The sequence below is a fragment of the Sinohyriopsis cumingii genome, chromosome 1 (genome assembly GCF_028554795.1).
Source record: "Sinohyriopsis cumingii isolate HCF-2022 chromosome 1, ASM2855479v2, whole genome shotgun sequence".
Taxonomy (NCBI): Eukaryota; Metazoa; Mollusca; class Bivalvia; order Unionida; family Unionidae; genus Sinohyriopsis; species Sinohyriopsis cumingii.
Window position 1 is genome coordinate 36,474,594 of NC_142961.1, and position 13,420 is coordinate 36,488,013.

A 13,420-nucleotide genomic window follows, 5' to 3' on the forward strand; every position below is an offset into this window, starting at 1 on the left:
TGTAATATGACAAAATATTACAAACAATACAATACTTAGCTTCGATTCATTCTGTACTTTGAATAAATTTATTCTTGTACATCGATCATATTGGTTATTTATTTGGTGCAAACTTTCATAGTTACTATTAATCTTATTTTCTATCGTGCGTATCACGATATCGGGATGCGATTCCTTATATCGTTTCGCAATCAAACTAGGCGTATTGTTGTATCGATGCAGCTCCACAAAAGTCCTTCTCTGTCGGATTCAAAGAAGAAAATACATAAACGATTGCGAGTTAGCCTTGGGTACTAATTCGATAATAACTTGGCATTCATATTTACTGGGCGAATTCGAAGTAAAACAATGTCAAAATGTTTAATTAATTTGGCAGTTACGTTAGAAATTATCGATATCGGATATCTTATTGTACTTTACAGAATGGAAATTTGACGTGTCTCTCTTGACTTTCCCAAGTTAATGTATATTCCTTAGTGTCAATGAAATGAATACGGTATTATCTTCAGTTTTATCTTATTCATTATTTCATATAGCTGATTCGAATTCTCGACTCTGTGTGTGTGTGTGTGTGTGTGTGTGTGTGTGCGTGCGTGTGTGTCCATCGCTCTTGATTGATATTCTGATTTAACCCCAGTTGGTATGGTTTGTGTAATGCAGCGCACGCGCACTTGAAATAGATGTAGCTTTCATCAATGATCTTGGTCTTTTTTAAAGTGGCGCTCTACCATTTCATATTTTGCATAGGATTAGATCTTTCATGAAAAAGAATTTTCTCCGGGTTTTCTCACTGGTTACATTGGCTATTTAACAATTACCTCGCATGTCTTAGGTGTTGCTAAAAGAACTTTTAATTCCCTTTATTTTAGTGTATGATTGATGGGTGTAATTTGGGTTCTAGAGTAGACCGCTTGGGCTCACTACAGATATGCACCTCTCAAAAACTGCTATCTCCGCTTGGTCATTTTCACTTCCTGGACTACAGAGGTAAATTGTAAAAAGAAAACCAGATAGCATTTATACTTTGCAGGTGTTATGTAATTCAATCGTTATATTTCCACAAGTTGGCATAGTCCACTTTGGCAAAATTAGCTGTTTCTTTTTCTATATGACTAAAAACTGCTAAAGGTATCGTACTTTGACTAATTCAGGTTTTAGCAATCATTTTGGTCTACTGTTTGACTAATTCAGATTTAAGCAACCATTTTGGTCTATTGTGTGTTTAGATCATGTACAAGTACAATATCCAAAGAAATGTCAGACACAGTACATAAAAAGTAGCAAAGAGGTATGCCGACATTCTCTGAATTGTTTGTGCATGTAACAAATACAAACAACTTCACCTTACATACTTCACTCTCTCAAGTGAACATCATAACTGGTTATCGCCCCTTTCAATTAATTAGTTTGGTGCTACGTCTTGCTGATTTGCTTCACCGCGCAGACACCCGTTATTAAAGACTTATTTTAGAAGAAATGCGACCGTATTAATTGTGAAACAGTATTTATTTTGCTTACTGATGATTCAGCCGTATTGATTAATGTTTGTGGTAAGGAATTCAAATCTCTGATTGTTCTTGGAGTTGGGTGGAACTAAATTTGTAATTATTAGTTCGTGCATGGAGTATCGGGTTAATTTATCAACTCTGACTTCTACTGGTTCTTTTTGAATTGATCAAATCGTAACAGGTTGTTTTTTAATTAAAAAACCTTGGCAAAAGATATTAATCTGTTTATCAGTCTACGTTGGTTCAATGCCAATGGTTTCCAAAAGTACTGAGGGAATACTTCCTTGGGTATGGTCATAAATGGATGCAACAAAACTGGATGCCTGCTTTTGGAACTTTTTTCTTCTTCTTCTGAATTTCATCTTGTATGACCTGCGAATCTGGGTCACAAACAGAATAACATATTGTAAGAAAGGTCTAACCAAACTTGAGAGATCCTAAATCATATATGGATAACTTCCCCATGGTAGCTAGTTCCTAGTCTGACAACAATCATAATCTCCCCATGTCCTTTATTTCCTTCTTAGACGACCGTAGCGGTGGCCTAATTGGTTTGAACGTTCGCTTCGGATGCGGGGGATCGTGGGTTCGAACCCCGGCCGAGTCATACCAAAGACTTATAAATATGGTACTAACAGATGCCTCGCTAGTCGCTCAGCATTATGATGTCAATGTTAGGACTGGTCGGCCTGGTGTCAGGATAATATGACTGGGAGAGACATGATGCTTCATGTCTGCGGCATGATGCCCCAGTACTAGACATCACTATAAACTGTCACACTCCAGACATCGTGGCGATATGACTGAAAAATTGTTAAAACACGTCAAAAATACAAATTACACACACACACACACACACACACACACACACACAACACAACACAACACAACACGTGCCACTTAGACACATATTGTCTATTGATGTAGATCATATCGCGATATGGTGTCAACCAAAATCACTCATCATAGATCCAACCGGAATACGCTGCCTGACAACATAGTCATTTCCACCAATTTTCAACGTGTACCAGTGTTGACAAGACTTTAAAGCTATATAAGAGATAAATTAGCTTTGTTCACACTAATAAATGTAGAACATAGGACGTTGGCATTATTTATGTTAATGTGTTACGTAAAATCATGGCTTAATGTCCAACTTTTGCGTAGGAATTTGTACAGTATCTTCATTTCAGACCGCTCCGGTAGCCTAGTGGTTAGAGCGTCCGTCTTGGATGCGGGAGGTCGTGGGTTCGATCCCCGGTCGAATCATACCAAAGATTTACAAAAAAGGTACTAACAGCTGCATCGCTTTGCGCTCAGCATTAAGAGGCTAGTGTAAGGACTGGTCGGCCTGGTGTCAGGATAATGTGACTGGGTGGGACGTCACTTTCTATGTCTAAAATGTTTTTAATTTCCATTCTTCTAAACTGTTTGATAATGAACACTCAGAACATTCAAACAAGTGATATTTTTATTCTTTGTTGTTGGTGGAATTTGTTCTTCTTTCTTTCTTCTTTTTGGAGGGGGATTTCAATAAAAGAAAACGAAAGGCAACGTATGGTACGACGAGACAGGAAAGGGACACCCTCTATCAAACCTCGCGGGAGTAGAAGATTTGTTGAGATCCTGTGTCCAGTTGATTACCATTTTAAGCGTAAACCTTCAAGTTACGTAAACCAAAAGTATATTTACACAGAAAAAAAGAAAAAAACATGCGTTTATATGGTAGCAACATATTTTGACGAAGATAGAGCACCACCATTTCTGTCAGAATTTTCATTGAAGAAAGAACTCCAAAATTACTGTCAGAGTTTTCCTTGAAGAAAAACTTCATTTTATGCTTCGTGCACCTTTTGGCACAAGGCTTTCTGTTTGCAAACAAAAATATTGAATTTTCTGTAAAAATGTGATACTTTTGGTTCAACAAGCTAAGAACAGTGGCCTGTGTAATTTAATCGAGGCCTCAACACAATTATTTATTTCATCTTATGCATAAGAACATTATGATTTCTGTGGAGAAACAAACGTGTAACAGGGTGAATGTTCATAACTGTTCCGTTTGGACAAAACTACGCATGCGTAGGCACTTTTTATATTAGGTCACACTGTAATGAAAACCACGGGATATGTAACTTTTAGGGTATACTGCGACTTCACGTCATATTCGTCTAATTTAAAAAAAAGTAACGATAAATAATCATGAAAAGGAAGAAGTAAGCGTGTTTCTCAAACTCTGAGTGAAATTACTTCCATTCTCTTCATTTAGTAAAGAAATATAGTGAGATTCTCTATAAGCTGGTGGATATTATGTGAAGAATCAAAATATTTGAGTTAATTCTGTCGCTCATAGATTAATTGAAATCGTTATTCAAATATTACAATTACAGATATTCTGGCAATGCATATTCTTTACATATTAAGATCTCTTACTTTCAGACTGTCAAGGAATATTATTCAAAAGAGATAGCTTGGTTGGGTTGACTTTTCATTAATGGATTCAAGCAGGCTTACCGGAAAGGCTGTAATTTCGTTCTTTGAGTTTGAAGCGGTACAAATAATTATAGGTATAAACTAGTGATTCTAATTTACTGTTACTCAAAAGAATGCACAATTTTAATTTTAAAAAATGATGGATATTGTACAAAATATTAAAAGAAAAAATATTGTATATGGACTAATGATATACAAAATTTAGAGTGCATGACGAAAACAGGCTGTACAATAAATATAAAATATATGTTCAAAATAGAATAACTGAACGTTAATGACACACTTTAAATGACAGTTCATGTTTGGGGTGTCAGACTTCAAGAGTAATGTTTGCTTTGCAGGTGTTTAAAAGTCATGAGCAATAGAATGTCACTCTCTTAAAGAAACACAACAAGAGGTTGAGGGGGGACCATTAATACAAGTAGAGAAAATATCTTTATTCTTGTTTTATGGGTTAATTAACATCCGTTATTGCTATGTACACTTGATATTTAAAAAAAAAACTTGGGTTGAGAGAGTGTGTTTCGACGGCCTGAATTTACCATGTACACTTAGGAGTTGTTATTTAAGCGGTATGTAATTTTTCAGTGTGCATAAGACTTGAAAATAGTACTATTTGACGCGTCTTTTAAAACTAAAGTTCAAAAAATCTAGTCGCAAATATATCTATGTATCGTATTTATGGCATTTTGGTAATTTCCCAATCAAATATTACGGCTATCTCAAGATAATCTTTCAAGATGGGAGGTACAGTAATTGACAACTAGAAACATAATGGATACGCCCAGTAACAAAACCTGATATAATAATCCCAACAAATGTTGTATAAATTATTACGTACGATGTATTTATGATATTGAAGGTTAACAAGACATTAGATGGGGTAACAACAAATGTCATTACTCGACCGATACAGAGGTCTTGCTGCTCCGATGTAATAATATTATAATTATAATACGAATACAATTAAATCAACGAAAATGATACTTTCGATTTCCCCGTTTTTCATACTTATTTCTTTTGTAGCAATGACATGCTGCTGATACTTTGAACATATACACACACACGTGTGTTTGTGTGTACACACGTGTGTTTGTGTGTACACACGTGTGTTTGTGTGTACACACGTGTGTTTGTGTGTGTGTGTGATTAGGCTTATCTAAAATGTAAGACTTGCAGAAGATATCGAAAAGGTGAGCTTTGGCATGGACGTCAACCGGAAGTTAACGACACATCTGCACACCCGTCTGAATTCAAAGATTCCTATTCACACATTCTCTGGCCAGTTTAAGGCGGTGTTACGTGTTTGCCTTTGATTTGATTGAAACTTAGGTATTTCACATGTGCTACACAAACACTTTGTAACACCATATTTTCAACGAACTCGAAAGAAATACGTGTAAATTCAAAATGCTGGTCACGGCATGCAAGTCGAACCCGCCCCATGAACTTTTGGGAAATTGCTATGGTGCAAATCAAGATATAGCCACACGGCAATTGCCATGGGTCTGTGCCCAGTTGTACTTGAAAAACGGACGACATACAATTATTTTAACACTGAGTTTAAAAGAGTATTTGACGAACACGAACACGGACGCCAGAATAGGAAGGTGGGTTCCACAAAAATAGCATTAATTTCATTATGATATAAACATTAGTGGGCAAATAGTGTTTTAAATAATGGAATAGTTACATGGTTGATTTGGTGAAGTGTTTGCTAAGTACTGACAAATCCTCCTACACTGGAAATATTTTCCGCTCTAAAATGAAAACTCGTTTCTCAAGTGAACCCGTCAAACGCCTGAAACCATGCATTATCTATGTTATTAGTCATGATTGATGAACTTTTTCTTTTTCGTCTCAAGCAACCACTCTCTTTATAAAACCTTTATTAAAATTCCATGTGGGAGATTCTATTTTAGTTTATTTTACTCGAGGAAACCATGTACTGATGACACTATTATCATCTGACTATCTCGGTGAATTTGATTTGTAAAATTGAACAGCACCTTTCCTTGCGGACTTCATACTTGGATGATCGCCAACACAACGCACTATAACGACGTTTCGGTGTATCGAAGTAACATAAACTGAAGTCACGAAGACCTGAAGAGGCTAGAGAAAGATTTAGAAACGTTAAGATACTCTAGTATGTCTTATATTATAGGTGTTTCAAACCAATGGCAAACCCTATGGTCATTGAAATATCCAGCACAGCTGAAAAATTGTTTATGATTTGAAGACAGAATGATTATGATGTTGCACAACAAAAAAGTAGCTTACCTATTATATTTATAGCTCTTGTTCCGATTTGGTGGAAATCACACATTTTGCACGAAGAACTTAAAGCTTAAAGATTCGAATATTTCAAGCCGACGGTGATATTGTAAACAGACCTGTGGGCCCCCTACGCGTCGTAACGGACGTAAAAAGTGGAAGAGATACCGTTACATAGTCCTTGCCTGGAGGCAGCGAATAGTCTAACGCAGACCGTGCCTTTTTGCCTGGAGGCAGCGAATAGTCTAACGCAGACCGTGCCTTTTTGCCTCTCTAAAGACATTTTGTCTGACTATGGCTCAAAATAACCAATGCACCAATTACATCTGATGTTCCTTCTGAAATGAAGATGTGTGTGTATGGGATTTGGATTTTTAACGTATCGCTACGATGTCTGCAGTGTGGAGGTTTATAGGGATGTCAAGCACTGGGGCATCATGTCGCAGACATGTAGCATGATATCCCACCCAGTAAGATTATCCTGACACCAAGCTGACCAGTCCCTCTTAATGCTGAGCGCCAAGCGAGGCAGTTGTTGGTACCATTTTTATAAGTCTTTGGTATACTCGGCCGGGGATCGACCCACTACCTCCCGCATCCGGGGCGGACGCTCTAACTACTAGGCCACCGGAGTGGTCTGAAATGAAGATACTGTACAAATTCCTACAAACCTGTCTTCGACTTGAGACTTCTGGTTGCTCAGATTTGAATCAGCTTTAATTTAATCTGAGATTGTAAACACGTGAGACGATTGACCAACCAGCGTATAGGAACAATTGTGTGTCTATTATTGTGCTTACGTATCAAGCACGTTCTGTAAACACGTGAGACGATTGACCAACCCGCGTATCGGAACAATTGTGTGTCTATATGCTATATTGTTCAGTTGAATATCGCTACAGATATGTATTTCGTTGAATCGAGCAGTTACAATCTCGTTTGGGTTTTTATACAGTGAATTTTTAAATGAACTACAAAGACCAAGGCGTTTATTCACATTCAGTAGTTATTTTAAAGTTTCGCTCAAATTTCTACTTCATTACTTCCAGGACTAAAACGGTAGAAGAAATTGAAAAGCACACCTTTTCCAAATGATAGAAGTTCGTGAAATCAATGGTGATGCATTATTTATCTCGATATACGTCTAGATATGATGTATTCTTGATTTACCATGTGGGTTAAATACGTCTTTCTGGTGAGAGGAAACATTCGGTATACATTGACTTCGATTATTAAAATCGTCAACACATTTGATTTGAACAGAACATCAAGGCAATAAATATTGGAATGCTTCCAAGGGCTATTGGTAATGCACAATTCATTACCGGTGGGTTGGGAACTTGGGGTTGGTATTCTTATTTTGAAAAAAATAGCTACAAATTATGGTAATAAGAATGTCCATTTCTTTAAAGTAAGTATACTGTCACATGTAGCAGTGGGTACTTGAAATAATAACTTATAAACTAAAAATCCGTACCTTTTAATCCACAACCTTTGATGCAGTGTACAACAATTTGGAACCTGTATGTAGTGAAATAGATGAAAATTGACACTTATGAATATTCCATTTAGTGGCCAGGAGAAGTAAATTTTGCATACAAATTGGAGACATTGGACATTAGACGTTTTATACACCTACTGTTAGTAAATAAAATATATTTGTGTCTGTCCTAAACAACTTTGAAAGTAGTTCCTTGAGAATTTGGAGAGGTCTGTATTGGCCAGAAGCATGTACTTTCATAATTTATGCTGTTATGCTCTTCTGTGCATGCTGTACGCTTGTCTGTCTATTCTAAAATAACTGGTAATTTTGTTTTCTGTACTTTATTAATCAATAAGACAGGACATTAAACCTCTGACTAATTTTCTGGTATATTTGTAATGGTTTCAAGGCAAAATATAACAATAATAAGATAAGACTTTGGTCTAATATGTCCTCTTTATGCAGATCACCAACCAAATTAAACCCCATCATTGTATGGTCCCTACCATAACACCCCATTATCCAATGTCGTTGCAAATAACTACACTGTACAAGTTTCAAGCTTGTTTACCCAGGTTAAACAAACCAATCTAAGTAACTATTTATCAAAAATACCGAAGTATGTCAATAATCATCACTAATGTGAACATGAATAATTGTACAATTAAGCGTCAACTCTTTCCCTAGAATCCACTGCAGAAAACCACTTGAATATATACATGCCATTTTCAAAGTCACTAAGCTCGATGCGTTATACTTAGTTTCAACATTCACAATTAGTGAGAATTGCAACATGCAACTGACGTGTACGACATATCATCTGGTAAATTATGCAGCTGCACATGTATCTAACCTGGTCAGTTTCTAATTTTGTTAAAATCTTTTTTTTTTTTTAATATAATTTGAACCACACTTTTGTTCTGTTGAAGTGCCTTCTCACACACTAGCGGAAACGCCTACCACAGCTACGATAGTTTTAATACTTTCAAGCAAATTCAATTTCTATTCCATTTATGCATGCAGATAAGGTTTATTTGGGATATTTAACTGATGCTGTGATCTATTACAATGCAATGTCAAATTTTATTATTTAGCTCATATTAATACCTTTTCCGCAAATCAGATAGAACCTGTGAAAATTATGTTTTGCTTTTTTTTTAAGCTGAAAATTTATAACTGCTCACGTTTTAAGTAGTGTACATGACATTTGACTCTACAACAACCACTCATCCCGTTAAACCTATTCGCATTACCGATAACCCTTACTGAGATGAACTTCTCCAGTGACAGGAGCTATACCGATAAATACCCAGTTAATCACCTGTCCAAGTGTAATTATATATGCTCGGATTGGTTTATCTCGAGAATGACGTTGACAAGAAAAAAGAAAAAAAGAAAAAGAAAGAAAAGAATTACAGTTAGTATTGTACATGTATATATCGATTTAAGACTAAATCCGTGACGTCTATCACTACATAAGATGCCATATTATCAATCAATCATGCCCCACTCCCCACATAAAACCTACATTAAATTTGTATATGATAGGCACCGATGCATGGCCAAGTCTTTATATGGAAGTAAATTAAAATTTAGCGAAGTCATCGTTATGTTATCAATACCTGACTGATTCTCGGTTCTTTGACTGAGACACCATATATCGACATATATGCAATACCTGTGTTTTGAACAAATAGAAAGTTGACTCGGTGTATTACCACTGCGCATGACACGTCAGATAAAACTGGTGATATTAAGATGGGATAAACATCACGAATTAATTAATGTCTTGGAAAAAGTAAAGATATTAGATGCGCTTGAATGTGTTTGCACGTGTGCTTGTAAAATATAATAAGAGATACAAGCATTAATATTACTGAGTATTCCCCACACTCACCTCACTCGATGAAATATGTCCCTTATTCATTCAAAATAAGCAAATGTTCTTTCTATTTTATGCTTTGACTTGGTGGCTGTTACAGTATATCAAATATTTTAGTTACAGATATCTTATCAATTCTGCTGTGTTTTGTGTACCTGTGTATAATTTAATTGATACTTCCATAATAATATTCTATTTGTTTAAAGAATATAAATGATTAGTAATAAAATAAAATAAAATCTTACCACAAGTGTAATTCTAGTTTTATTTGTGCTAATAAAATGCAAAATAAAGTTCAACTAAGACAAGACGCCATTTTAAAAAATTCCATTTGGCGAGAAAGAAAAATTGAATGAAGCTGAATTTAAAATATAAAAAACACCACCACCCCTTAACAAAACCACCACCACCCAATAGTACACACATTTTTTCCCTCAAAAATAAATTTTCCATTCATATCCAAATCTGACTCATCTAATACTTCAGATTTTATTTTTATGGCCGATCTTTTTGTAAAAGATTTGAAACCTGAATAATACGCACGTGTAATGGATTCATTAGATAAAAGCAATTTAAATTCTGGACCTGGTTTCTTTTTCACTGAAAACATTTCAGAGTTGAGAAAATCAGCGTGAAAGTACATTCTTTCTATCTTTCGTAATCTTTCAGAAGAATCATATAGTAACTGTACACTTTTCATGGCACGTTTGTTATCTGTCAATAGCAACAATACATTTCTTTTCTTTTATATTGCATTTTGTTAGGACTATTAAAATATTTGCTGTATACCAGGGGTGAACAATCCCCGGCCCTCGGGCCAGATTCGGCCCGCGAACGTGTTCTGTCTGGCCCTTGAGGCAAATTAAAACAACATAGAAATCTGGCCCGTGAACAGAAATTACATTAAAGAAATTAGTGTTTGAGGCCCTCGAGTGCTCTTAGAAAATGCAATATGGCCCTTGTCCGATAAAGGTTGTGCATGCCTGATGTATACAATTATTAAAAATAAAAACTACAAATAGTTTTCTTTAATAAAGTAAATTAATCGACAACTAAATAAGTTGTTAGCTGTTAGAAGTTAAATTTAATTAGTTTCATCAGATCTGAAATGCAATCACGCCACGATTACCTGAATCTTAAATCCGCAAAAATGATAAATTTCTTATCCGATAGACGAACTTCATTTGTAACACCGCCAGAGCTGAAGACACGATACGCGATCCTGCACGTCCATAGAAGCCTACTAACGGTGGAAGGAGCCTCGCTAACTCAGTGGTAAACCTGTGACTTTCTAAGGAAGCGATACGGTACGGTAAATACGATTTTTCTGCTCACGTTGAGTTGTCTAGTGGAATTTTAAAGTAAGAACAAGAAAACTGGCGATAGGCATTTACTGTAGTCCACTTGTCACATTACGGAAATGACTAGTAAAAGTAAGGTTATTTGCAGTGTATGTGTCCTTTATTTGTGTGTGTGATACTAATTTTATCTAGGTGACGACTGATAACCATCTGACCTATATGATTATCTACGCTCTCTCTCTCTCTCTCTCTCTCTCTCTCTCTCTCTCTCTATATATATATATATATATATATATATATATATATATATATATATATATATATATATATATATATATATATATATATATATATATACATATGAGTGTGTGTGTGTGTGATTATTTATAGATCTAGTACGCTTTTTTCCACTTCAATCGCATCTAAGTTTCCTGCATGTTGCACAATTGCACAATAAATAGTCGCGTACTTTGCAAGCGGTATTAGAGCGGTCTTAAGCGGTATTACTACTACGAAAGTAATGCCTACGTAAGACCTATGCTTTAGTCGTTAAACAATAGCTTAATGATGAAATTCGATAAACAGGTACAGTACTGGAGTATGCCTCGCATTTATATGCTTTGGAAGACAATCTAGCAGCATATGTATGCTTTGGAAGACAATCTAGCAACGTAACTCAGATAAATAATTTACATATATAATCGGATGAACATTTTAAAAGTCGTAGGTTCCATAATTGAATCTAATATGCATGCTTATGGGTAATATGTGTATAATATCAAGATAATTTTTCACATAAAATATATATTTCCGTGCTCATATGCACAGATGCACACAGACACACACAACATATATATATATATATATATATATATATATATATATATATATATATATACATATATATATATATATATATATATATATATATATATATATATATATATATATATATATCACCACTTACTTGCTAACCAAATGATTACATCTCCGATTACTTGAACAGTTAGGAAAGAGGGAACTGTCTCCTTTTTAATGCAGCCTTTCATTTTTCGTTTGTATAGTTCTTTAGTCCCCGTGGTTATACAGTGCAGTTTTAAATATTAATTAACTTTTTTCGAGCCGCTCTCTTGAACACATATATTTTTTACATAAAGCATACTACATTTAGTACTTCCACAACAATCACTTAAAAGAAATTAATGGCACAACTTACATCTAGAGACTACTTGCGGGGTGTGCAAGTACTATATTTATACAGACATTAATGATGACGTTGCTGATTTGCATACCGTATATATGTATTTTATAACGGTACAATCTGAACAAAACCAATTAGAACCCAGTATATCATCCAGCTCGAGATTAGTCATGCATTCTTTACGTTCTGCTCCGTATAAGAGAGAGAGAGAGAGAGAGAGAGAGAGAGAGAGAGAGAGAGACAGAGAGAGGCATTGATACTACTGGCAACATAACTTTTAATTCGAATTTAGAGTTGTCAAACTCCCTCAATGTGCAAGAAAGTTATGGTTTCGGACACTCATAAAATGATGATGATGACGGCAAGGACGATGACAACAATTATGACTAATTAATTGCTCATGATAATTATTTTCAGTAGGAACATGCAAACTAAGATATTGACTTACTGTGATTCATTCGGCCTGATCAATAAATGATAATACAACGTTGGAGATGTTTAGAGGTAACAACTCAGTTTTTTATATAAAAGTTCTAATACTGTTAAAAAAGTGCACCGACAAATTCTGTTATTAAATATAATATGCCTCTTCTGAATAAATTCTTACAAAATAGAACTCAGCCTTCATTTGATGACAAGTGTAAAGCCGTTATAATTGTAGCTTTCCAAACGTATTACCGTTGGTATTTTCCTTTATACTTATCTAGATCGCTAAGTAAAATATCCTAAATGTATATTTTAGCTTTATAATTTGTAGAGAAGGCTGTTGGTTCACGTTTATTGTGTTGTCATGGTTTATTGGTAGCAGTGACTGTAATTAAATGAAGCGAATTTGTGTTTATTTTCCACATTAATCAGACACCCATACAGTAGAGTAGTAGTATGATAATAAGGGGTTTGCATTATCGCTACGTATCCGTGTTAGAGCCTTATTCTAAAACCTCACGTTGGTGCACACGAGCCCCGAGATAACACGCCAAACAAGCTTGCCACGAAGCGCCCATGCATGAGAAAACTCATGTTGTGTAGAAGATTTTAACCTGGATCAGTAAACAAATGAACCACCATTATTACACCACTTACACGTGTCTGAGATTGAGACTAACTAAATCAACGCCACAAGTACAGACACAGGTCAAATTCACGTACATAATCGTGGTTTGCACCAACGCTTGCGTCATGAATAAAACGACCACTTCTAAAGTTCACAGATTGCATAGTAATTTGAATACATTAATATCTAAATCGGAAATGACATCGACCAAACTATGACGTGTT

At 35.3% G+C, this 13,420-nt stretch overlaps 1 protein-coding gene across 1 annotated transcript in view; it reads right to left on the bottom strand.

Annotated features, from left to right (window-relative positions):
* Positions 1-12,169, bottom strand: part of LOC149806706 (phospholipid phosphatase 1-like) — a 29,042-nt gene extending 16,873 nt beyond the window's left edge. Inside the window, exon 1 of the mRNA XM_089956760.1 lies at positions 11,909-12,169. Coding sequence (XP_089812886.1) covers positions 11,909-11,990 — 82 coding nt within the window. The 5' untranslated portion in view covers positions 11,991-12,169. The remainder of the gene's footprint in view (positions 1-11,908) is intronic.
* Positions 12,170-13,420: the final 1,251 nt, after the last annotated feature.